The following is a 26,831-nucleotide window of genomic DNA, read 5'->3' as shown; positions in this document are numbered from 1 at the left end:
TGTTTATATGGCAGTCCTAATGTCAGCCAGCTTTCTACAAGCCCTCTGAGTGTGAGACACTCTACCTGTGAGCCCATTGCACATGATGCTCTGGGGCACAGACTCTGCCCTCAAGGCAGCCGCAGTGCCAGGCAGGGATGACCACAGAAACCAACAACACGGTGGGGGTGGAGACAGCTCTGTTGCCAAAGCGACAAGTTTGAACCTGCCATGGGGCAGAGACAACCAAGGAAACTGTAGGATGTTGAAACTTGACAATAACTTTAAAAGAAGACTGGGTTACGTGAATGAATATGCCTATTGGTAAATCTCCCCATCCCACAAAGAGATAGAAATTGCCTCAGTTTATAACTGTTAATGATTCTAGTATCTATCTATATTTTTGTATGTATACATCTTATGTCAAAAATTATTTTAAGAACCTTAAAATATTAATCTCATTTTAAAACAGTAGCAGAGAGACTTCCCTGGTGGCCCAGTGGTTAAGACATCACCTTCCAATGTGGGAAATATGGGTTTGATCCCTGGTTGGGAAGCTAAGATCCCATATGGCTCATGGCCACAAAACCAAAACATAAAACAGAAGTAATATGGTAACAAATTCAATAAAGATTTTTAAAATGGCCTGTATCAAAACATCTTTAAAAAAACCCCATAGCATAAAAATGAATACAAATTATAAATGGAGAAAAAAACAGCTTTGGTAAAATACCCTAATTTGAGTATAAACTAAGATCACTCTGAAAAGCGTATGTTGTTTTATTTCATCTTGCAAAACTTATTTAATTACCAAGCTAATAGTTAAATTACTATAAAGAAAATCAAGACAGTCTGCAAGTCGTTAGTCAGTCTGCTGCCTACTTCATAGGATCTAAAAGGGAAATTTCACCAAACTCCAGCCTCTTTTTTTTTTTTAATTTTTATTTTTACTTTATTTTGCGTTACAATACTGTATTGGTTTTGCCATACATTGACATGAATCCACCACGGGTGTACATGTGTTCCCAAACTTGAACCCACCTCCCACATCCCTCCCCATAACATCTCTCTGGGTCATCACCGTGCACCAGCCCCAAGCATGCTGTATCCTGCGACGGACATAGACTGGCGATTCGATTCTTACATGATAGTATACCTGTTACAATGCCATTCTCCCAAATCATCCCACCCTCTCCCTCTCCCTCTGAGTCCAAAAGTCCGTTATACACATCTGTGTCTCCTTTGCTGTCCTGCATACAGGGTCGTCATTGCCATCTTTCTAAATTCCATATATATGTGTTAGTATACTGTATTGGCGTTTTTCTTTCTGGCTTACTTCACTCTGTATAATCAGCTCCAGTTTCATCCATCTCATCAGAACTGATTCAAACGAATTCTTTTTAATGGCTGCGTAATACTCCATTGTGTATATGTACCACAGCTTTCTTATCCATTCATCTGCTGATGGACATCTAGGTTGTTTCCATGTCCTGGCTATTATAAACAGTGCTGCAATGAACATTGGGGTACATGTGTCTCTTCAAACTCCATCCTCTTGACAAGCCCCATTACACTCTACCGTCCCCTTCCTAAGTTTCTTCTGCTTCAGACTAGGTTGACTTAGAAAGAAACAAAATTCATTGTATATTATCTAGTGTGAGAGCACAGGCAGAAAAGAATACCATCGTTGTCAACGTAAAGAATTAAGAAAAGAATGTTAGTCCCTGCATGCCATACTTTCAAGTATTCATTTACGACAATTACTCAAGGAAAAGATATATATATAGATAGATAGATAGATAGATAGAGAAGTAGATATAAGTATATATAGGTATGGGAAGGGAGAACACACTAGGACACTAACAAAAGCCTAAATTTAAAAAAAAACTCACATATTTTTTGGTAGATACTGGGAACTTGGTAAACATTTGTAGATGAGTAAAATTAATATTAGAAGTATTTGATAATATTAATTTAGTCTATGAGTGGCTTCTGTATAAAGACAGAATATCCTGTTGAACTTTGAAGCCAACTTTGTTTTTGATATTTCTGTAATATTTACCCAGATTTGTGTAAAAGGGTGTATGTATATGCAAAGCAGAGAGATCCTTCAAAATGATATTAAAAAACTCACTATTTGAATTTTGTTTTCTTAAAAAATATATCTAAAATACTACATCTTCATCACACAGGCTGGTAAAAAATATATTTGTTTCACTCAACACCAATATGTCATTAAATGAAGCTTGAGTAGATTGTAGCTTAAACAGGAGCTAATGCCAGATTTAATAGTCATTTTTAATGGCAAATTAAAAAATCTAATTATGAAAAATGTGTGCAAAATTGGCAGATTTTCATGGCATTTAAAACATGAGCCAATGTACTTAAATATCTACCTATCAGAATTGCAACTCTGATTAGCCAAATTGCCTCCAGATCAATCTTTGATGTTTTCATTAAAGTACTACTAGAGACTGAATATGGCAATATTTGGCTCACTTCTCAAAATTATGATTCCAACAAAGTTGTATGTAGATAATTTTAATGCAAAAATCAACATATTTTTGTGTTTAATTTTACCTAAACTAAGTCTGTTCCTTTCTTTCTTAATTCCCAAATATATGAAGAGAATTTAATACTTATGAAACTTCTGTAATTGTAGACTCTCTTAGGGTGCTTCTTTGTATCTGCAATATAACATCTTTAACCTTCCCTCTTGCTTATATACAAGGATACTTCTCTCTGGAACTCATGTGAGAATGTTACCCATATTATTAAATAATGCCAGTCAGCATCTTGTTTAGATGGGAAATGTTTCCAAAGCAATCATCATTTCTTTGTTTTATTTTTTAAATTTATTAGTAAGTTTGGCCCAGGTAGAATGACCCAGGAATATACCTGGTTTCCACTTGAAGTTATTGGGACTTTTTTTGTTGTTGTTCTTTTATTTAATAGATGAATAGATAATTTACATTGCATTAAGTGAATTTTCTCCAGGGTAATGCTTACAGCAAAACATTTTCTTATTATACTAAACAATGTACATGGTATACACTGGTTTGAGTTATAAAACCAATAAAAATAGTGTTAAGACATATGTCTACTCGATTACAAGTGTAAAGTAACTTCTCTGAAAAAAGGATATGAAAGATTAAGTTCAGTTGCTCAGTTGTGTCCAACTCTTTGCAACCCCATGAATTGCAGCACGCCAGGCCTCCCTGTCCGTCACCAACTCCCAGAGTTCACTCAGACTCGCGTCCATCGAGTCAGTGATGCCATCCAGCCATCTCATCCTTTGTCGTCCCCTTCTCCTCCTGCCCCCAATCCCTCCCCGCATCAGAGTCTTTTCCAATGAGTCAACTCTTTGCATGAGGTGGCCAAAGTACTGGAGTTTCAGCTTCAGCATCATTTCTTCCAAAGAAATCCCAGGGCTGATCTCCTTCAGAATGGACTGGTTGGATCTCCTTGCAGTCCAAGGGACTCTCAAGAGTCTTCTCCAACACCACAGTTCAAATGCATCAGTTCTTCGGCGCTCAGCCTTCTTCACAGTCCAACTCTCATATCCATACATGACTACTGGAAAAACCAAAGCCTTGACTAGAAGGACCTTAGTCGGCCAAGTAATGTCTCTGCTTTTGAATATACTATCTAGGTTGGTCATAACTTTTCTTCCAAGGAGTAAGTGTCTTTTAATTTCATGGCTGCAGTCACCATCTGCAGTGATTTTGGAGCCCCAAAAAATAGTCTGGCACTGTTTCCACTGTTTCTCCATCTATTTCCCATGGAGTGATGGGACCGGATGCCATGATCTTCGTTTTCTGAATGTTGAGCTTTAAGCCAACTTTTTCACTCTCCTCTTTTACTTTCATCAAGAGGCTTTTAGTTCCTCTTCACTTTCTGCCATAAGGGTGGTGTCATCTGCATATCTGAGATAGAAAAGAAACGCAAAAAAGCAAAATGGCTGTCTGGGGAAGCCTTACAAATAGCTGTGAAAAGAAGAGAGGCGAAAAGCCAAGGAGAAAAGGAAAGCTATACGCATCAGAATGCAGAGTTCCAAAGAATAGCAAGAAGAGATAAGAAAGCCTTCTTCAGCGAACAGTGCAAAGAAATAGAGGAAAACAACAGAATGGGAAAGACTAGAGATCTCTTCAAGAAAATTAGAGATACCAAGGGAACATTTCATGCAAAGATGGGCTCGATAAAGGACAGAAATGGTATGGACCTAACAGAAGCAGAAGATATTAAGAAGAAGCGGCAAGAATACACGGAAGAACTGTACAAAAAGGATTTTCATGACCCAGATAATCACGATGGTGTGATCACTCATCTAGAGCCAGACATCCTGGAATGTGAAGTCAAGTGGGCCTTAGAAAGCATCACTACGAACACAGCTAGTGGAGGTGATGGAATTCCAGTTGAGGTATTTCAAATCCTGAAAGATGATGCTGTGAAAGTGCTGCACTCAATATGCCAACAAATTTGGAAAACTCAGCAGTGGCTGCAGGACTGGAAAAAGTCAGTTTTCATTCCAATCCCAAAGAAAGGCAATGCCAAAGAATGCTCAAACTACCACACAATTGCACTCATCTCACGTGCCAGTAAAGTAATGCTCAAAATTCTCCAAGCCAGGCTTCAGCAATATGTGAACCGTGAACTTCCTGATGTTCAAGCTGGTTTTAGAAAAGGCAAAGAAACCAGAGATCAAATTGCCAACATCCGCTGGATCATGGGAAAAGCAAGAGAGTTCCAGAAAAACATCTATTTCTGCTTATTGACTATGCCAAAGCCTTTCACTGTGAGGATCACAATAAACTGGAAAATTCTGAAAGAGATGGGGAATACCAGACCACCTAACCTGCCTCTTGAGAAATCTGTATGCAGGCCAGGAAGCAGCAGTTAGAACTGGACATGGAACAACAGACTGGTTTCTAATAAGAAAAGGAGTACGTCAAGGCTGTATGTTGTAACCCTGCTTATTTAACTTATAAGCAGAGTACATCACGAGAAATGCTGGACTGGAAGAAACACAAGCTGGAATCAAGATTGCCGGGAGAAATATCAATAACCTCAGATATGAAAGATTAAAACAGAAGGAATAAATATTTCTTCTTGCATTGCTGAGCCATTTTCTCATGTCCTATTTATTCATGGGTTAAAGGTAATTTTTGGCCATGTGTACCACAATGTTTAAAATGTTCATATCATTTGATTCAGCCCTCGATATTCATAAATCAATCCCATATAAATAATATGAAATGTAGAAATAGCTTTTAGCTGCTAAGTCATGTTGAACTGTTTTGCGACCCCATGTACTGTTGCCCGCCAGTTTCCTCTATCCATGGATTTTTCCAGACAAGAATATTGGAGTGTGTTGCTATTTCCTTCTCCAAGGGATCTTCCAGACCCAGGGATTGAACCCATGGCTTTTGTGTCTCTGCATCAGCAGGTGGATTAGATTTAGGTACAAGGATACTCATCTCAGCAGCATTTCTGTTTGCAAAATTCAGAAAACATTCCATCATTAAGAGAAACATTAAGTAAATCAGTGTATCTCAAAATATAGCCTATTGTGTACTCATTAAAGGGGGTATTTTCAAAGAAATTTTATAATACGAGGGGAAAAGGTCCTTCCAAATTTTGAATGAAAAAATTTGAGTACATTACTCTATCCAGAATAAATGTAGAAAGCCTGCAAAGACACACTCCAAAATATTAACACTAACCATTTTTTAACCTTCTTTGACTTTTTATATTTATCAAGTTTCAGTAGTGAACTGTTATTATTTTTAAAGAAATAATTATTATTTAGTTTTAGCAATGATTTATTCTCATTAAAGAGTAGTATTCATTAATTTCTTTTTTTATAAATTTATTTATTTTAATTGGAGGTTAATTACTTAACAATATTGTATTGGTTTTGCCATATATCAACATGAATCCACCACAGGTATACAAGAATTTTTAAAATAAATTCAACCTTGTTAATTTGGAAATCAGATTTTCTTTTAGCTTTCTAAGATTTACATAGCAACTGAGTTATGAATTTCCTAAATTGCTCTCTACAAATTTACCAAATTGTAAATAAATCTCTTAGAGAGCTAAAATTAAATATGGGAAATAACTTGCTTTCTCCAAATATAGTTAATGCTCTTTAGGAGCAAAAAAAATAAAACCTTCCTAGCCTGGTGGGCTGCCGTCTATGGGGTCGCACAGAGTCAGACACGACTGAAGCGACTTAGCAGCAGCAGCAGGTTAATAGTAATAATATTACGTAAGTTTAGCTCAAATGTCACATCTTCACATCTTTAGGCAGGGTCTCTATTCCTCTCACCCAGACATAATCTTTCTCTTTCCCCCCTCTTTTTTTCTTTTGAATAAAGCTTTAAAATTTTATTGACATAAGAGACTTGATTGAATGGAGTAATGGATTCTGTAGCTATCAATGTGAAAACATTGTAAACATGCAAGTGCTTCCCAAATTGATTTGAACGTTTATCCCAATTCCAATTATTTATTTCTTTGATAACCTTTGGCCAAGCATGAGGTCAGGGATGGAACCCACACCTCCTATAGTGGAAGTGCTGCACCACCTGGGAGGCAGGCCCCTCTTTCCCTCATCTTATCTCCCTTAGTTCTTTGAATCTTTGATATGAGTGCCTTGTACATGTCACTTGCCTGCAGCAGCCTGCTAGCTTTTTGAAGTCAGATATTATGTTTAATCCTCTTAGTAGGAGCCAGTCGATATTCATTATATGTTGATTAAACAAATTAAGTGAATTTATTATGAAAGCATTTCTAATAAGGTTGATACATTTTGGTGTCACAGGTCCAGAGCTTCGAAGAAGAGACCAGCAATCCTGTTGACATGACTTCTGGAACCATAGGTAAGACTTCATCAATGTGTACAACTTCACCTTTCAGAAAGAAAATGTAATGAACTAGTACTCAACTTTCTTAATATGTAGAGCTTAAATTATGTTTAGGAGATGCGACATGTACCATTACTACTACTTGCACCTACTACTATTAAACACTTACTAGCAATGCATATGTACGTGTACATTTCAAAATAATTACTACAGAAATGTTCAATATTCCTGGGGCTGATACAGTTTGTGTTCTGTCTAGCAAAAACACTATATGACCTGAATAGGCTAGTGGAACGGATTTCACACAGAACTGGGACTGAGTGAATACGTTCTTACTCCTACTGACAGTTGCCTGCTGTTGCACAAGTCATACCAATTTAGTGGACCTTAGTTTTTCCATCTGTGATAAAGAGAGAAGTGTAGATAATTTTAAGTTCTCTGCTGGCACTTATAATCTAAATTAAGTGATTCTACAACGGTCATATTATACTCTCAATGAAAACAAGTTGCCTAGATGTAACTTTCCAAGTCATCTCTTGGGTTGATGTTATATCATCCCAGACAACAGAGAAGGAAGTCTTTCTCTACTGCTGAGTCTTGCGCTGCCATTCAGCCATCACTATGATTCAGCATTTCCATGATCCTATAACAGAACTAAAAGTAGACAGGGTTTAGTGAAGCAAAATAAAACAGATGAAGCTTGTGCATTTCCTGGAAGAAAATATGCAAATTTTAAATTTAATTTAGTATGGTGTCAAACACATCTTTTTCATTACAAAGTGTATGTATGGGCCTCATTTTGCTAAATGCTGTTTAGAAATTATGCATTAGTAATTATAGGGTCCTGCTGATTACATAAATTGTTATCCTGCTCTTCGAAGTAATTACCACCTAACCTACATTGAGGTTTATAAGACAGAAATAAGCATCTGTTTTCCATCTAATTGAATGATTCTCAGTGAAGCTGGAGGTCCCCTTGCTGATAAGAACTGCCTTCCTTGACATTCAGTTAAGAGGTCTGCTGATACCATGTAAGTCACCTCAGTCATTCTGAAAAATGCTGAAAGTTAGGCAAAAGCGCTAATCTACATTTAATCTCAGATTCAGAGAGCAAATTAAGATGGGTGAAAGTTAACCTAATGGAGAAATTATTAATTCTAGTAAAGCAAATGTGATTTTATTACTTTCAGAACCAATGTTGTTAACCCAAGAAAAATAGGGCTGAGAAGAAATAAGTAAAACTAGCTTGATTAATGGGGAAAGAGGAAACTATTACTTTGATATATATATATATGGATTCAGTTCAGTTCAGTCGCTCAGTCTTGTCCGACTCTTTGAGACCCCATGAATTGCAGCACGCCAGACCTCCCTGTCCATCACCAACTCCCGGAATTTACCCAGACTGATGTCTATCGAGTCGGTGATGCCATCCAGCCATCTCCTCTGTCGTCCCCTTCTCCTCCTGCTCCCAATCCCTCCCAGCATCAGGGTCTTTTCCAGTGAGTCAACTCTTCGCATGAGGTAGCCAAAGTATTGAATGGATTATATGTACATAAATTGTATATGCACATATAATATATATATATGCACATATGAAATAATGAATATTGACACAAAGTTCAAAAGATTACTTTACACAAAAGATGAAGGCACATGGGCTGTTTGACCAATAGGATGTAGAAGACGTGATGCTGTGCCTCTTCCAAGCATAGCCTTTAATCCATCTGATTGCCTCCTGGCTCTTGAGATACCTGCTCTTGGAACATTTCTTCTGAGAACCTGGTCCTCATACTGTGTGAAAAGTGCAACACATAGGTATGCCACATGTGTGACCACTTTGAATGAGTATCGCGTACACCGTCCTTGTTACCCAGTCCAGTCAGACTTTCAAATGGCTCCAGCCCAGATGCTATCTGACTGCAGCTGAGACAATCCAAGCAACAAATGCATAGCTGAGCTGAATCAGTCCATGGAACTGTGAAAGTAATAATAAATTGTAGTTTTAAGCCACATGTGTGAAAGTGAAAGTGTTTGTCCCTCAGTTGTGGCCAAGTCTTTGTCACCCCTTGGATTGTAGCTCACCAGGCTCCTCTGTCCATGGAATTCCCCAGGCAAGAATTCTGGAGCAGGTTGCCATTTCCTTCTCCAGGGAGTCTTCCTGACCCAGAGACTGAACCTGGGACTCCCACATTGCAGGCAGATTCTTTACTGTCTGAGCCAACAGGGAAGCAACAATAAATTATAGTTTTAAGCCACACAGATACACACAAATAGATGAAGGCATGTAATGAACTCTTCAAATACCTTTAACACGTAAAGACATTTTATACTTCATCTGCCCATGTACAATGCTCTGAAGATTAGCAGAAAAAGTGTATTTAAGCATTTCCCTAAATAAATGAGCAAAATTTCTTATGAAAGTTTAGGACCCAAGGCCACAAATGCACCATCCTCCCTTTATCACTGAAAAATTATCACTGGAATGACAAAGATTATAAATATAAGAAGGAAACAGATAACAGTGTAATTAGAACAAAATCATTCATATTCTAGAATCCTTGAAGAGTTTGTTTGAGATATATTGTGACTGAAGTTGCAGACAAATCTATATTAAGAGCTCACCTAGGTTTTAAAGAGTTAAGTGTACATGTTATAGTCATAATTTTCAAAAGAATCTAAGTTAACTCTCAAATTAGGCAAGGTATACCTTTCCTGTCGCTTTTTAATATTAGCAAACACAGAAAAATTACCACAATATCTAGTAGTTCACAATTACAGGCTATTTCAAGAAATGCCCACAAATGAAAGAATGACTACAAAGAATCGTTAAGAATCCTCAGAAATGAATATCCTCAGTGAGATGTATGAAGACACTGCTTCTATGTAAGAGAACAACCTCTAGTAAGTGACCATTCGTTTCACGTAAAATACACAGTGTTTGATTCTGTTTTTGGTAATGACTAAGTAACCCCCGACGGCCAACCCTCCCACAGATAACTGAATTCTCAACAAAGCAACCTGAAGTCACTAGAGAGTGACCAGAAGCAGGCAGACTGCGCAGAAGGCTTCAACACTTGGGATAAAACAATGCCAGAGTGAATTTCCTGTTTTATTGTTTTGGTTTTTTTTCTTTTTTTAAGTCATTTAGCCTAAAGCAAGAGTTTATTTACACCGCTCTAAAACTTTTTATAGAAATTATCAGTCTTACTAGCTAGAAAACCCCACTCCAGTACTCTTGCCCGGAAAATCCCATGGATGGAGGAGCCTGGTGGGCTGCAGTCCATGGGGTCTCGAAGAGTCGGACACGACTGAGCGACTTCCCTTTCACTTTTCACTTTCATGCATTGGAGAAGGAAATGGCAACCCACTCCAATGTTTTGCCTGGAGAATCCCAGGGACGGGGGAGCCTGGTGGGCTACCGTCTATGGGGTCGTACAGAGTCGGACACGACTGAAGCGACTTAGCAGCAGCAGCAGCAGCAGCTAGAAAAATCAGAAGACAGAGTTTAGGGCAGTAACAAAAATTGGAAAGTGAGGGGAGAAATCTCATAAAAGAAGAGTCTAGAGGACAATCTTCAGAGTCCAACTAGGAAATCTACTCACATCGTTAGTCAAACTAAACAGGCATGAGGAAGACTCTAAGAATCTCAGCTAAAGCTAAAAGACTGAAATTATTTTCCAATTGGACTTTGGTTCTAGCCAGTTTTCCTGACTGCTAAAACATCATATCGTTTACAACTTCTGGGTACAATTTTTAAAGTTACTAGAAAATAGAAGAAAAAATAAGAAAATATAACTTATGCTCAAGAAATAGGCAATTAATGGAGACAAACTATGAGAAAACCAAGATGTTGGAACCAGCAGAAAAAGTATCTTAAAGAGCTTATTCTAATCATGCTGAAGGATGCAAAGAAAAAATGTGCTCACAATTAATGAAACAAGAGAAAATCCAAAAAGCAAAATAGAAATTATAATAAAAATGAAATGGAAATCCTATAAGTGAAAATCTATAATTTCTGAAATACAAAACTTACTGGATGGGCTAAACAGCTGATGAGCTTTATTTTAAATGAGAAAATAAAGACTTGGGAACTTGATACCAATAGAAAGTATCCAATAAACTGAAGAACAGGAGAAAAAAGACATTAAAAATTACAGGAAAAAAATTACCCGAGTCTTAGGAGCCTGTGGGACAACATCAAAAGTTCAAATATACATGAAATTGCAGTCAGAGAAGGAGAGAATGGAGAGAACTGGGCAGGAATAAAATCTGAAGAAGTAATTATGGAAAATTTCCCAAATTCACTCAAAGATTCACATTTACAGACTCAAGAAGCTCACCAATTCCCACGTATGAAAAGTACACAGAAAACTATACTTAGTGTCAAAATTATAAGGAGAAAATATTCAAACAGGGACATAAAAATTACATGGTGTATATAAGGGAATAAAATGTGAATGACTGAAAACTTTTCATTAGAAATGATGGAGATCAGCAGGCAGTAACTGTCAACCAGATTCTGTACACAGCAAAAATGTCCTTCCGGAAGGAAAATAAAGATAAAAGAAAGTTTAGAAAAAAAGAAAGCTAACCTTATCACCATACCTGTACTGTAAACAATGCTAAAGGAAGCTCTTCAGACTAATGATAGACAGTGAACTATGATGTTTATACCAAACACCAACATAATACCTATGACAATTTTAGCTTGGAGGATGGGGAGGCTGATAAATGGAACAATACAGCTCAGAGTTTTTACATCTTATGTGAAATGGTACGATATTAAATTTAAGTACACTGTGTAAATTTGAGGTTATAAAGCGACCATTTAAAAATATAGTTAAAGCAAAATGCTAACAGAAAAATTAAAATATAATTCAAAAAATACAATGAAGACAGTAGGTGACAGATTGAATACTATAGAAAAATAGCTGAATAAAAAGTAGGAGACATGTGTGAAAAATTGTTTAAGAGTAAAGTGGAAAAATGGAATGGATATAATAAACAAAATGTCAAGGAAGACAGATCCAAGGAGTGTATTATATAGACGTAACAGGTGGTTAGAACTGGACTCGTCCTGTCTTAGTTTTGACTGAGGTTCTAAAAAAGATAGATATCAGATACAAAGTCAGTATGTGACAAATTTATATATGCAACTTTTCTAAGGAAATTGTAGGACCCAATTACACAGCTTGTGAACCCACATGTATTTTAAGAGGGGCCAAATCACAGAGAGAGAAAAGACTGATGAAGATATTTCACTGGGAAACAGTAAGGTCCTGCTCTGTGCCCCTCCATCATTTGGAGGAGGACTGGAGATGCTACTCTGAGTGCCAAGCAGCAAGAGACCCCTGAAGGAGACCACTCACAGAGCACTTCCATTAAATTTAAGGAAGACAGTCACAGTGTGACAGGTACTGTCCTGGGTATTTCATGTGCATTACATCTTTTAATTCTCAAAATAACCACTGAGTTGGGCATTATTACTACTTCTAATTATTTGATGAAGAAACTGTAAGACAGAGATATTAAATATCTTTCCATAGCCCCATAGTAAAAAGGGGTTCCAGGTTTCAAATTCAGGTCAGCTAGTACCGGAGTCTGTACTCTTAAATACTGTACCATACAACTTTGGAATGACTCCTCTGCGGTTGGAAGTCACATGGTTGGTGCATGAGAATAATAACAACAGACTGTAAAACGGATTGTGACTCGGGGCTGAAAGCTGCTCAACAACCAGTCAAGAAGACAAGAGAAGAGTTGACCAGAATACTTTCTCAATTTCAAGATGAACAATTTTTCATTAAAATCAAGATATATTTTACAATTGATGGCAGGTCATAATTTAATTGGCAGATGGCTCTTTTTCTTTTTCAGTAGTATATAAAAAATAGAAGTCTTAAAATTAATAGTATATAATGCCATTTGGTGGCAATGGGCATAGAGAAAAGTAAACGCCACCTGACCAAACTACAGACTGCAGTGAATCATGTTTACACAGCCATAGCAGTATCAACGCTGTGGATGGGTTTTCAGCTTTGAGAATCAACAAATAGGCAAACACGGAGGCTTAATTCTGGCGCATAACAAGTTGGAAATATCAAACTGAACATTTTGAAGGTAGAATTATATCTGTTGGGAAGCGGTCAATGAAAAGTCTGAAGACAAGGTGGAGGAAAGAATATGGACTTTCCTCTAAAAACAAAACAGATGGCACCTAACCTAGGTGACTGAGAAGTGGTTTCTATAAACATATGAGCAAGCTTAAAACCAGCAATGAATGGTGCCAAATTCTAGGTTTAGAAATTTTAGGGAGAAATTATCACTATCAGGACTACAAGGGCAGGGGAAAGAGTAGTGACTAACACCTAGGACGAAGAGTTACACAGAAAGCTGTGGCTCTTTTTAGAGGGAGGCAACCAAACGAAGGGTGACCCAGGAGGGAGGCAGGAGGGAAAATAAACACTCCAAACTCCTTCCTTTGCCGTTCTCCCATCTCCAGGGCCAAACTCAAGATGATAGCAGATATCAAGGAAGCTCATTGATTCAGTCCATATGGGACACACAGAGTAGGGTGGAAAAGAAAAGATACTAGACCTGGGGAAGCAAATAGAAAACATTAAGCACAGTGCACTAATGTCTTTACCTTAAGTCAAAATCTGGCAAGATACGGAATAAAGCTGGTAGACTGAGCAAGGAAAGTTTAGATAGGTGATAGGCAGATAGATAGTTATACACATACACATGTAAGGACAGAGGGGGTGGAGTAGCAGTGTAAATTAGCTAAACCTTATCGTTTATAGTGGAATCAGGAGGACTTGGATTCACATTCTACCTATTTCCCTGCTTAAAATGGCTCTCCTAAAGCAAGTCAATCAAACTCCGTGCTTCAATTTCCTTAAAAGCAAACTAATAGCAATATAATTTATAGAGGTGTCGTGAAGATCAAATGAGTTAATCCATGTGAGGGAACTGGAATATGTTAAGCACTCAATAATATGTTATTGAAAATGAGTCAAAAATAGAGATGAAGTATACTATTTAGAAAGAAACTGTATAACGAAAAGAATCACACATAGAAAGTGTTAAAAGCAATTAAACTTTGGGGAATTTCATTATATGGTTTTGGGTACTATCTGATTTTTTAAAATGTGAAAGTCATGTATGCGTGCTTAGGTGCTCAGTTGTGTCTGACTCTTTGTGACCCCATGGATTGCAGCCCACTAGGTTCCTCTGGTCCATGGGGATTCTCCAGGCAAGAATACTGGACTGTTGCCATGCCTTCCTCCAGGGGATCTTCCCAACACAGGGATCAAACGCAGGTCTCTCACATTGCAGGCGGACTCTTTACCATCTGAGCCACCAGGGAAGCCCAAGAATCCTGGAATGGGTAGCCTATCCCTTCTCCAGGGGCTCTTCCTAACCGAGGAATCAAACTGGGGTCTCCTGCATTACAGACGCATTCTTTATCAGCTGAGCTACCAGGGAAGCCAATGTGTAAGTCGTACTTTGATTTAAATAAGCCAAGTACACAAATGAAGTGAGAATACCTAAATATCACAGTGAAATGTGTGAAGTACAAAGATAAGCTAGGGAAGGGTTTATCCACAAATTCTCAGACAGGAAAATACAGATTACTTACACAGTAAAAAATTTATATGACATTAGCACCCTAAATAATAGATAGTAATAAACTAACATACATTTAATTTAGAAGCTAAAAAATGTGAGCCTATTTTTTATACCCATTCATATGTTTTCTATATGCAAGAGCAACATAAAGTCATTTTCAAAGAAGGGCTTCCCTTCTAGGACAATGTTCTAACTGATTAAGATGTTACTCAAAATAATATACTCTAGAATAATTCACATACAGTATGGAAAAAATGAACTCAAGTTAAAACCAACTAAACATACCAAGTTAATTATTTATAAATTTTTGGAAAGACAAAAATTACAAAGTAACTTGGGATAAAAATAAAATCTACCATAATGTTTAGCTTAAATTCTATTTTGATCACAACAAACTATAGGGAAAGGTTGAAAATAGGATAAAAGAGAAATAAAGACAAATGCTATCAAGATTTATAATATTAAAATCTAATAAAGTATACTTCAAGGTAAGATAGAATTAAAAAGAGGATTTTAAAAATTAACCAAAATGATAAACCTCATTTAAGATTTAACAGTAATGAATCATGACATATCAAATAATTGACATATATAAAGACTGATTTTATAAATTTGTGAAAAGCCCCTACAAATAAATTAGAATGACAATAAAATCATAGATTAATAAGGGAAGGAAATAAATAGGACGTTCAGGGCAGAAATATACAAGCTCCATAAAAATGGTAAGTTCAATGTCTCCTATAACTAAAGAAACACAAATTTAGTCAATAATAATAACGTGTTTTTTACCTATCATATTATCAAATATTAATATTTAAAGATTTGTTGGGTTTCCCAGGTAGTTCATTTGTAAAGAATCTGCCTGCCAATGCAGGAGATATGAGTACGATCCCTGTGCCAGGAAGATCCCCTGGAGAAGGAAATGGCAATCCACTCCAGTATTCTTGCCTGGAGAATCCCATAGACACGGGCTACAGTGCATGGAGTTGCAAAAGAGTTGGATATGACTTAGCAACTAAACAAAACAACAACAAATATTTATCAGTGCCTAATGATAGTAATGGCACCCCACTCCAGCACTCTTGCCTGGAAGGTCCCATGGACAGAGGAGCCTGATGGGCCTCAGTCCAGGGGGTCGCTGGGAGTCAGACACGACTGAGTGACTTCACTTTCACTTTTCACTTTCATGCATTGGAGAAGGAAACGGCAACCCACTCCAGTATTCTTGCCTGGAGAATCCCAGGGACAGGGGAGCCTCATGGGCTGCCGTCTATGGGGTCGCACAGAGTCGGACACGACTGAGGCGACTTAGCAGCAGCAGCAATGATAGTAAAAATTTAAAACAAACACTCAATGTTGGTTGAAAGTTAAGTTGTCATTACTTAGAGTATAATCTGTTCATGTTGCACAGTTTTAAATGTATGTAACTTTCATGTGACTATTATAGTTCTGAAGCTTGACCTACCAATAGACTCAAATGTACACACGAGGATTTTTACTATAAAACTGTTTATAAGAACAAACAACTAGAGGCAGCCTAAATGCTGAAAATACGTTTGCATTAAATAATTATTGTACATCCTTATGTTGAAATCTGTGCAGATAGTGTTTTATTTAATGAGGCATGTGTTTATGTGTTGATACAGAGAGGTCTCTGAGATATACAGTTGTTAAAGGAGGGGGGAAGATATGTGCAAAGGAGTCTATATAAATACTTCTTTGCATTAAGACCATGTCTATTTCTATTGAGGGAGCAGAGCATGTGCGGGATGCTTCTGGAAGAATGCGTGAGGGACTGCCAATGGCAGTACCTTACCAGAAGGAAAACTAACATGTTTTAAATTAATTGGCATCTTTTATTATGTTACCATGTGCATATGTTATTTTCATAACACTACTTAGCAAAAGAACTCTGCAACACTATAGGAAATTGACACAATAAAAATGGGAGATTTTGTTTTATCAAAAATTATATATATTAAGGTGTACAGCATGATAATTTGATGCACATGTACATGTGAAATAATTCCCATAGTCAAGCTAATTAACATATCATCTCTTCACATAATTAACTTTGTGTGTGCGTGTGTACTAAATGAACCTGAAATCTCTCTTAGCAAATTTCTAATATTCAATATAGTATTATTGATAATACTCATCAGACTGTACCTTAGATCTCTAGACTTACTCCTCCAGCATAGCTGCAGTTTTGTACGTTTCGACCAACATTTCCACTCTAATTGAGAGATTTTAATATTCTCATCTTTTAAGCTCAAGCATGAAGTAAAATATGAAAAAGATATTAACATTATAATTTATAATAAGCACTTAATAGCAAAATATTTAATTAAATATTCTTTGTCAATGTTCTTGGAATATTTATTAAGCTATCTAAGAAATAGTTATGTATTTGTTAGATATCTACAGGGGCTTCTCTTGTAGCTCAGTCGGTAAAGAATCTGCCTGAAATACAGGAGACCTGTGTTTGATTCCTGGGTCGAGAAGGTCCCCTGGAGAAAGAAATGGCAACCCACTCCAGCATTCTTGCCTGGAGAATCCCATGAACAGAGGAGCCTGGCAGACTACAGTCCATGGAGTCGCAGGAGTCAGACACGACCTAGCGACTAAAGCACCACCAGCATCTATAAGTCACATGGCAAGAGTATTTCATTGATATCGTATATACACACATACTCACAAATAATGTATAGACCACTGCCATAGACATAAATGCAGTAATGTCTGATTCAATAACAAAAGTATAAGTGACACTTTTCTCCAAACAAACAAAACTCCAGATCTAAGACTTGGGGACTAAGTCTTCCATCTTAAAGAAAAGTACAGAAAATGAAACGTTAAAACTATAAATTCACATAATTTGAATAATAATGGAGAACATTTCATATAAAATTGGAGAATTGGAACAAAAGCACTGATCTGAGGCTAATTCATAGTACTAATTGCTTTCACAATCAAACAAGAAAAAACTAAAAGTAAGCATTTGTCTCAAGATATAATCATAGAAGCAATAAGGTAAGCGTAATTAGAGATCAATGGACAGGTAGAAATGAGTAATGTGCAAAGCAAAGAACAAATGATTTGATAAGTGAAATCCAAGCACTAGTTTTAATTTTTGGGGGGGAAAAGAAAAAAGCAACACTGTCAAAAAAAATAAAAGAGAATAATGCATACAAACAAAATTAAATAATCTAAGTAAAATTAGAGAAAAGACACATGATCTCTCATATAAAAAATAAACTGTGTAATATGCAAACCCTTTTCTAAATTATGAAGATACACAAGTACTATTAGATAATTAACAAGGATGGTATTTTAGGAAAAAATATATTCATATCATTAAATTTTATACTAGTATTATTTACCAACACATATGAATACATACATATATATACATGTGCATACTGTGTTGCTGCTGCTGCTGCTGCTGCTGCTAAGTCGCTTCAGTCATGTCCGACTCTGTGCGACCCCAGAGACGGCAGCCCACCAGGCTCCCCCGTCCCTGGGATTCTCCAGGCAAGAACACTGGAGTGGGTTGCCATTTCCTTCTCCAATGTATGAAAGTGAAAAGTGAAAGTGAAGTCACTCAGTTGTGTCTGACTCCTAGCGACCCCATGGACTTCAGCCTTCCAGGCTCCTCCGTCCATGGCATTTTCCAGGCAAGAGTACTGGAGTGAGCTGCCATTGCCTTCTCCAATATACATGTGTGTGTATATATATATATATATATAATTGGCCTTCCCTGGTGGCTCAGACAGTAAAGAATCTGCCTGCAATGCAGGAGACCTAGGTTCAATCTCTGGGTCAGGAAGATCCCCTGGAGAAGGGAATGGCTACCCACTCTAGTATTCTTGCCTGGAAAATTCCATGGACAGAGGAGCCTGGTGGGCTATAGTCCATGCGGATGCAAAGAGATGGACATGACAGAGCAATTAACACTTACACTTTTCGTATATAAAATTAACAAAATAACCTAGCTACATAAACAATACATAGAGAGAAACAAAAAAATTAAGTTTATCTAAAAGTATCTCTTAGAATGGCCATGAACTGCAATGCTATAAAAAAAAATTATGTGATTTTCTGCACTTCAGATAATGTAAACATTTATAAATCTTTCCAGTTCCTTACAGATGTTTTAAAAACCTGATATCAAAATATGACTAAAATAATTCACAAAATTGATAAATTCTACCTGTGAATACATATGCAAAATATTTTAATAACATAGTGATGACTTAAGTTCAATAAAATATAAAAGAATACCAATCCTTGAACAACTCTCTTTTATTCTGAAATTTCTATAGTGTTTCAGCAATTGAAAAACTAATACAGCTTATCATTGACTACTATAATAAATTATGAAAATAAATATTACAACTTGATGAAAAAAAGTGTATGTTTATAAAATATTTCATTCTATCAACATAAATTTCAGATTGATGAAATTTAAGATAGACAATTAAATGCAAAAAAGAAAAGCAAATTATGAAAGGGCTAGAGGGACTTCTGTGGTGGTCCAGTGGTTAGGGCTCTGAGCTTCCATTGCAGGAGACACAACTCTGACCTCTGGTTGGAGAACTAAGATCCCATATGCCTCATAACACTGCCAATAAATAAATAAATCCATTAAAAAAAATAAAAGGGTTACAAATAAATGTAGATGAATATTTACATCATTTGAAATAGAGAATGATTTTAAAAGCTTTACTTAATGGGGTATTGGGATTAACATATGTACACTGTGTTCAGTTGCTTCAGTCATGTCCGGCTCTTTGTGACCCCACGGACTGCAGCTTCTCAGGCCTCTCTGTCCACGGGATTTCCCAGGCAAGAATGTTGGAGTAGGTTGCCATGCCCTCCTTCAGTGGATTTTCCCGACCCAAGAATTGAACTTGCATCTCCTGCATTGCAGAAGGGTTCTTTACCGCTGAGTCACAGGGGAAGCCCATATATATACCACTCTGTATAAAACAGATAACTAATGAGAACCTATTGCTTAACACAGGGAACTCTGCTTGATGTGTGGAGACCTAAATGGAAAGGAAATCTAAAAAAGGGTGGATATATGTATACATATAGCTAATTCATTTTTCTGTACAGCAGAAACTAACGTAACAATGTAAAGCAACTATATACCAAAAAAATTTTAAATTAATTAATTAATTAGAAATTTTTTTAAGTTTTACTTAAAATACAAGGACAATTAAATTAATAATTTTTTCTACCCAAAATGAAAACCTATATGTGAAAAACAACCATAAAGAATAAAAAGGTAAATGACAAGCTTGGAGTATATTTTCATCATAAAGAAAAAAGATTGTGATTTTTTACTATATAAATATTATTACATATCAAACATCCAACAATAATAATAATATCTTTCCATAAATTTAAAAATGGACCATCATCAGTAATGCCACTTAGAGCATATTCCATTAAAAGTTCCAAAAGCAAATAATCTCAAAATATGCAGGGAAGAAAATAACAAAATATAAAAGTAATTATTAAATGTCAGAGCAAAGAAATAAAAACTCTTTGCAAGGGAAGGAAAGTTTCTTAACTTAAGGTTATCTGTGAAATCTCGATAACAAATATCAATCCTAACAAAGAACCCTTAGAAGAAATTTCACTAAACCAGGAACAAAATCTGTTAACATTGCTTTTATTCAACATTGAACTAAAAGTCAAAGCAGAATGACAACACTATGAAGTAAGTAGTATATAAGCTTAAAAACTCTTCACATTTGCAGGCAAGATGACTGTCTATATAGAAATCTCAAGGGAATAGATAGATGTATTATTAGAATAATAAGATTTATCAAGCTTATTGAATTCTAGAGCAAAAAGCAAAAATCAGTATTATTCCCATGCATCAGCAATAACCAAAGGAGATCATTAAAGGAAAAAAATAAGAATTTCTTTCATAATTTTGACAAAAACAATAAGCCTATAAAAGTGCCTTGGAATATATCTAAATGAAGACTCAGAATATTTATTAAAAATTATACTTTATTACCATATTTCATAATGAAGACATAAATAAAAACAGAGTTATGTTCATGAATGGGAAAATTAAATGTCATAAATTAACTCTTTACCAAGTAATCTAGAAATGTAACACAGCTTCAATAAAATTTCTGATAGGGTTTTTGTAGGTAGGACTTGCAAAATTGTCCTAAAGTTCATATATACCAGTAAAGGGCAAAGAAAAGCTAAGATAATTATTAGGATCATGGAGGATGAATTTGCCCTACGGGCTTCCCTGATAGCTCAGTTGGTAAAGAATCTGCCTACAATGCAGGAGACCCCAGTTCGATTCCTGGGTCGGGAAATCCCCTAGAGAAGGGATAGGCTACCCACTCCAGTATTCTTGGGCTTTCCTTGTGGCTCAGCTGGTGAAGAATCCATCCACAATGCTGGAGACCTGGGTTTGATCCCTGGGTTGGGAAGATCCCTTGGAGAAGGGAAAGGCTACCTACTCCGATATTCTGGCCTGGAGAATTCCATGGACTGTATAGTCCGTGGGGCCACAAAGGGTCCTATACGACTGAACGATTTTCACTTTCACAATTGTAATTGTCTCTGTGCCATTGCTAAAATAAAATGAATGACCAACAAAACAGATCAGAAACAGATCCGACCCCTATATACATGGAAATAATAAGTCAGACAGAGCTTTTCAAAATCAGTGGAGAAAGGATGAACTGAATTGGCCATTCATATGGAAAATATAGAAAATTAAACCCTTGGCTTGCCTTGGCTTGCCTCATGCTGCTGCTGCTGCTAAGTCACTTAAGTCATGTCCGACTCTGTGCGACCCCATAGATGGCAGCCCACCAGGCTCCACCGTCCCTGGGATTCTCCAGGCAAGAACACTGGAGTGGGTGGCCATTTCCATCTCCAATGCAGGAAAGTGAAAAGTGAAAGTGAAGTCGCTCAGTCGTGTCCAACCCTCAGCGACCCCATGGACTGCAGCCCACCAGGCTCCTCCGTCCATGGGATTTTCCAGGCAGAAGTACTGGAGTGGGGTGCCATTGCCTACTCTGGGCTTGCCTCATACACAAAGATAAATCCCAAGTGGAACAAAGGTCTAAATGTGAAAGACAAAACTGGTACTTACAGAAGAATTTACAGAAGAAAATACAGAGGGTTACATTTATGACCTCACAATAAGAAACAATTTCCTCAACAGGACACTCAAAAAGTATATACTATATCACCCTATAAATAGAAACATTGATAACTGCTTCCTTATAATTACTATTGGCCCACCAAAGATAGCATAGCCAAAGTTCAAGGACCAGTCATGAAGTAGAAGATATTTGCAACTTATATACAACAAAATATTCATTCCCAGATTTAATAATGTCTAAAAGTCAATAAGAAAAAGGCAAATGACTAAACAAAAATGGACAAAGCATATAAATATATATTCACAGAAAAGTTAGCCAATAAAGAAAAAATGCTTCATCCCATTATAATCAGGAGTAGATAAATTTAAATAAGATATGTTTTTAGATCCAAAATATTGGCAAAATTTTTAGATTTTGATACTACCAAATGTTGATAAGCCTGTAGAGAAAGGGGAGGACATACCGCCAGTGAGATTATGAATTGGTACAAACATTTTGCAAAGCAGTTTTCAAAGCAGTTTAGCAAAATCTAGTAAAGTTTAAGACACAGAGTCTCTGATTCATCCATTTCATTTTTAGTAGATGCCTTAGAGTGATCTTCACATATATGCAGAAGAATGAAAGTATAAGAATATTTTTTTTCACAACACAAATAATAAGAAACTGAAAACAATGTAAAGGCAATCAAATCAATAACAAGAATGTTAAAAGTAATATAGTCATATAGTACAATAATACACAGCAGTGATAATAAGCAAGTTATCCACAGGGGAAAATATCACAAATATAAGGTGGAGGCAAACAAATCACAATTGGGTGTATAAATACATAAAAAAATAGAGTGGCCTTAGTAACATTCGTTATGTACTAGTGCATTTAAAATAAAAGCATAAAAATATGCAAGGAAAAATTTAACACCAAATTCAGGATCTTGGTTAACTGACAAGCAAGGAAGGACTGAGGAAATGGAATCAGGACAAGATAAACCCAGGGCTTCCACTTTATCAGTGGTGTTTCCCTTAAAAGAAAAATCTGGATTATGAATAACTATGGCAAAATGTTTCACTTTAATAGACCTGAAGGATGGTTACAAGGAATAGACATTTGCTGTTATTTTTTTAAACCCTCGTGTTTGAAATATTTCCCAATGTGAGAAAATTTAACAAAAACCAAAGGTGGGACTTCGTTGGTGGCACAGTGGACAAGAATCCACCTGCCAATCAGGAGACACAGGTTCAGGCCCTGGGCTGGGAAGATTCCACATACCACAGAGCAACTAAGCCCACGCACTACAAGTACTGAGCCTCAGTGCTGCAACTACTGAAGCCCAAGAGCCTAGAGCCTGTGCTCTGCAGCAAGAGGAGCCACCACCATGAGAAGCCCACACATCGCCACAAAGAGTAGCCCCGCTTGCCGAAACTACAGAAAGCCCAAGCAAAGCAGCAAAGACTCAGCACAGCCAAAAAAAAATTAATTAGTTAATTTAAAAAAAACCTAAAGGTTTCCGTAGGAATTTTGTTAGACAAAATAATGTAAATGAAGCCATTTTCAACCTCAGTAGTGATTTAAGAAATAGAAATTTAAATTACACTAAAATAGACATGTATGGACATGAGAGTTGGACTATAGAGAAAGCTGAGCACAGAAAAATTGATGCTTTTGAACTGTGGTGTTGGAGAAGACGCTTGAGAGTCCTTTGGACTGCAAGGAGATCCAACCAATCCATCCTAAAGGAGAGCAGTCCTGGGTGTTCATTGGAAGGACTGATGTTGAAGCTGAAACTCCAATACTTTGGCCACCCAATGCAAAGAGCTGACTCATTGGAAAAGACCCTGATGCTGGGAAAAATTGAGGGCAGGAAGAGAAGGGGATGACAGAGAATGAGATAGTTGGATGGAATCACCAACTCAATGGACATTAGTCTGGGTAAACTGCAGGAGGTGGTGATGGACAGGGAGGCCTGGCGTGTTGCAGTTCATAGGGTCACAAAGAGTAGGACATGACTGAGCAACTGAACTGAATTGAAAATAGACAAATGAGTTACTAAACTAATGGAGGTATAAGAAATCATAATGATCTAATATTGGCAAGAATACTCATTGTTTTCTGATGGCAATAAAACAATACATATCAGAAATAATGCAAATGGTTTACCTTCTAAGCTGTGTGTACTGTCTAGAATGTCATCCTGAAACAAGAAATGTGAAAAAATAGAACTAGTCTAGATATCCAACATAGAAAATAGTTTAAATAAATAATTCCGGGTGTCATGCAGTGATAAATTAGAATACAACTGGTATTTTATACCACAGTGGTTACAGACTTAGAGTTAGGAGACAAAAATAAATGTGGTAGTCACTCAGTTGTGTCCCATTCTTTGTGACCCCATGGACTGTAGCCCGCCAGGCCCATCTGTCCATGGCATTCACCAGACGAGAATATGGAGTGGCCAGCCATTCCCTTCACCAGGGGATCTTCCCACCCAGATCTCCCATATTATAGGCAGATTGCCTATAATAGAGGCAATCTGAATGAAAGAGAAGAATGAAAAAGCTGGCTTAAAACTCAACATTCAGCAAACAAAGATGATGGTATCCAGTCCCATCACTTCGTGCTAAATAGATGGGAAAACAATAGAAACGGTGACAGACTTTATTTTTTGGATCTCCAAAATCACTGCAGATGATGACTGCAGCCATGAAATTAAAAGACGCTTGCTCCTTGGAAGAAAAGCTATGACCAACCTAGACAGCATATTAAAAAGCAGAGACATTACTTTGCTGACAAAGGTCTGTTTAGTCAAAGCTAAGGTTTTTCCAGTAGTCATATACGGATGTGAGATTTGGACCATAAAGAAAGCTGAGCGCCAAAGAATCAGTGCTTATGAACTGTGGTGTTGTTAGAGAAGACTCTTGAGAGAGTCCCTTGGACTGTAAGGAGATCCAACCAGTCCATCCTAAAGGAGATCAGTCCTGAATATTCATTGGATGGACTGATGCTGGAGCTGAAACTCCAATAGTTTGGCCACCTGATGTGAAGAACCGACTGATTGGAAAAGACCCTGATAGTGGGAAAGATTGAAGGCGGGAGGAGAAGGGGACGACGGAGGATGAGATGGTTGGATGGCATCACCGACTCAATGGACATGAGTTTGACTAGGCTCCAGGAGTTGGTGATGGACAGGGAAGCCTGATGTGCTGCAGTCCATGGGGTCACAAGAGTTGGACATGACTGAGTGACTGAATTGACCTGAACTGAACAGTAAAGTATCTCAATTTGCTCATATAAAATTATGTGTTTAAACCATAAAATGCACATAAAAATTACATATGAGATAAACTATGATAGTTTGGTGACTATCTCATGGTGATGGGTTTCAGGTAATATTTGTTTTCTGTACCTTTTTTACCTTTTATATCATACAAATTTAAATGCTTTAAGCAAGTTTCTAACCCTTAGCCCTCTGACAACAACAATAAAAAGTCAATCTATTGATCCATCAAGAGACAGAGAGGGAGAGATCACAGTACCAACAGTGGCAGTCTCTAGATGATAGAATTACATGTGGCTTTTCCTTCTTTTGCTCATCCATATTTTCTAATTTGACTGTGCAGAATGATTATTCAACAAAGATAATCCTAAATGTTAATGTTTACAGCTTAAATATATTGGGGGACTTAGAGAAAACTAAATTATTCATGTTTTGCTAGTAGAATTTTTGCTCCAAAGCAGATTTGGAAAAGGTAACTTTCATATCCTATATCCTGATTGGTCTTCGTTCTCATCAGTTACCACCAAACTAGAATCTGTCTATTCTCTCTCAGGTTTTCCCTTCCCTCTGGTCACCTCCTTTCCTTTCCTCTTTCTCTCCCTCTTCCCTTCCGCTTTTTCTCTCTCTTCCTCTACCTGTGTTATTTCTAAGAGGCTAGAATTCTAATTTAGAAATAAGCAAAAATGGCTCATTTTCTTCTTTAGGCAGACAAATTCCACAGTCCCTGCTATCTTCCTCTTTTTTTTTTTCCTCTACCAATAACCACTTCCCCTTGTTGTTATTGCCTTTGATGAATGACACCTCCACACTGAAGAATGTGGACGAAACGGCAACCACTTGCTCTCTTGTGCTGAACTGTGTTCTTCTTAGGAATAGGAATTTTGTCCTATTTACCCAGTATTCCCAAGCCTAGCACGGTGCCTGACCTGTTGTGGAATCCCACACATACATGTTGCCTCTCCACAATGGTCTTTACCATCCAGGCTTCTCCTGCTTGAGCCAAAAGAGTTTCCAGTTCTAATTCATGGAGACTTAATGTTGCAGCAGTGCCTTATGGGCAGAGTATAATGACTTATAATGTAATACATCTTAAAATGAAATACATGGTACTTTTAATGATTTGACTTGTATGGGTTTCAGTATTTTATATTAATATATCCAATTTGTACATTCTTTTTAAATGTATAAATTGTTCTTTCAATCTTTTCAAGTTGCATTTAGTACTAAGTAATGTAGACAATTTAATTTGCTTTTGTACACATTGCAGAAACATGTCTCAGAGAGCTGGTTTACCTGAATATATGTGGAATCAGTTGCTGAACTTTATATTCCAGTTAATTGCAATTACTATTAAGAAGCAGTTCCTTGTTAATTAACAATTACATCAACACACAGATTTTCAATGTCCCAACCCCACTCCAGTACTCTTGCCTGGAAAATCCTATGGATGGAGGAGTCTGGTGGGCTACAGTCCATGGGGTTGCTAAGAGTCAGACACAACTTCACTTTCACTTTTCACTTTCATGCATTGGAGAAGGAAATGGCAACCCACTCCAGTGTCCTTGCCTGGAGAATCCCAGCAATGGGGGAGCCTGGTGGGCTGCTGTCTATGGGGTCACACAAAGTTGGACACGACTGAAGCGACTTAGCAAGCAGTTTTAATTACATTCCAATTCCAAAGAAAGGCAATGCCAAAGAATGCTCAAACTACCGCACAATTGCACTCATCTCACATGCTAGTAAAGTAATGCTCAAAATTCTCCAAGCCAGGCTTCAGCAATACGTGAACTGTGAACTCCCAGATGTTCAAGCTGGTTTTAGAAAAGGCAGAGGAACCAGAGATCAAATGGCCAACATCCGCTGGATCATGAAAAAAGCAAGAGTTCCAGAAAAACATCTATTTCTGCTTATTGACTATGCCAAAGC

At 37.1% G+C, this 26,831-nt stretch overlaps 1 protein-coding gene across 2 annotated transcripts in view; it reads left to right on the top strand.

Moving 5' to 3' along the window:
- Positions 1 to 26,831, top strand: part of ITPRID1 (ITPR interacting domain containing 1) — a 134,699-nt gene that overhangs the window by 64,422 nt on the left and 43,446 nt on the right. For both annotated transcript variants that reach the window (XM_004008240.6, XM_027968636.3), the window contains one exon: positions 6,806 to 6,863. In XM_004008240.6, coding sequence (XP_004008289.3) covers positions 6,806 to 6,863 — 58 coding nt within the window. The remainder of the gene's footprint in view (positions 1 to 6,805; positions 6,864 to 26,831) is intronic.

The sequence above is a fragment of the Ovis aries genome, chromosome 4 (genome assembly GCF_016772045.2).
Source record: "Ovis aries strain OAR_USU_Benz2616 breed Rambouillet chromosome 4, ARS-UI_Ramb_v3.0, whole genome shotgun sequence".
NCBI classification, from domain to species: Eukaryota; Metazoa; Chordata; class Mammalia; order Artiodactyla; family Bovidae; genus Ovis; species Ovis aries.
The sequence above is the reverse complement of the archived record's forward strand: the minus strand, read 5'-3'. Positions and strand labels throughout refer to the sequence as shown.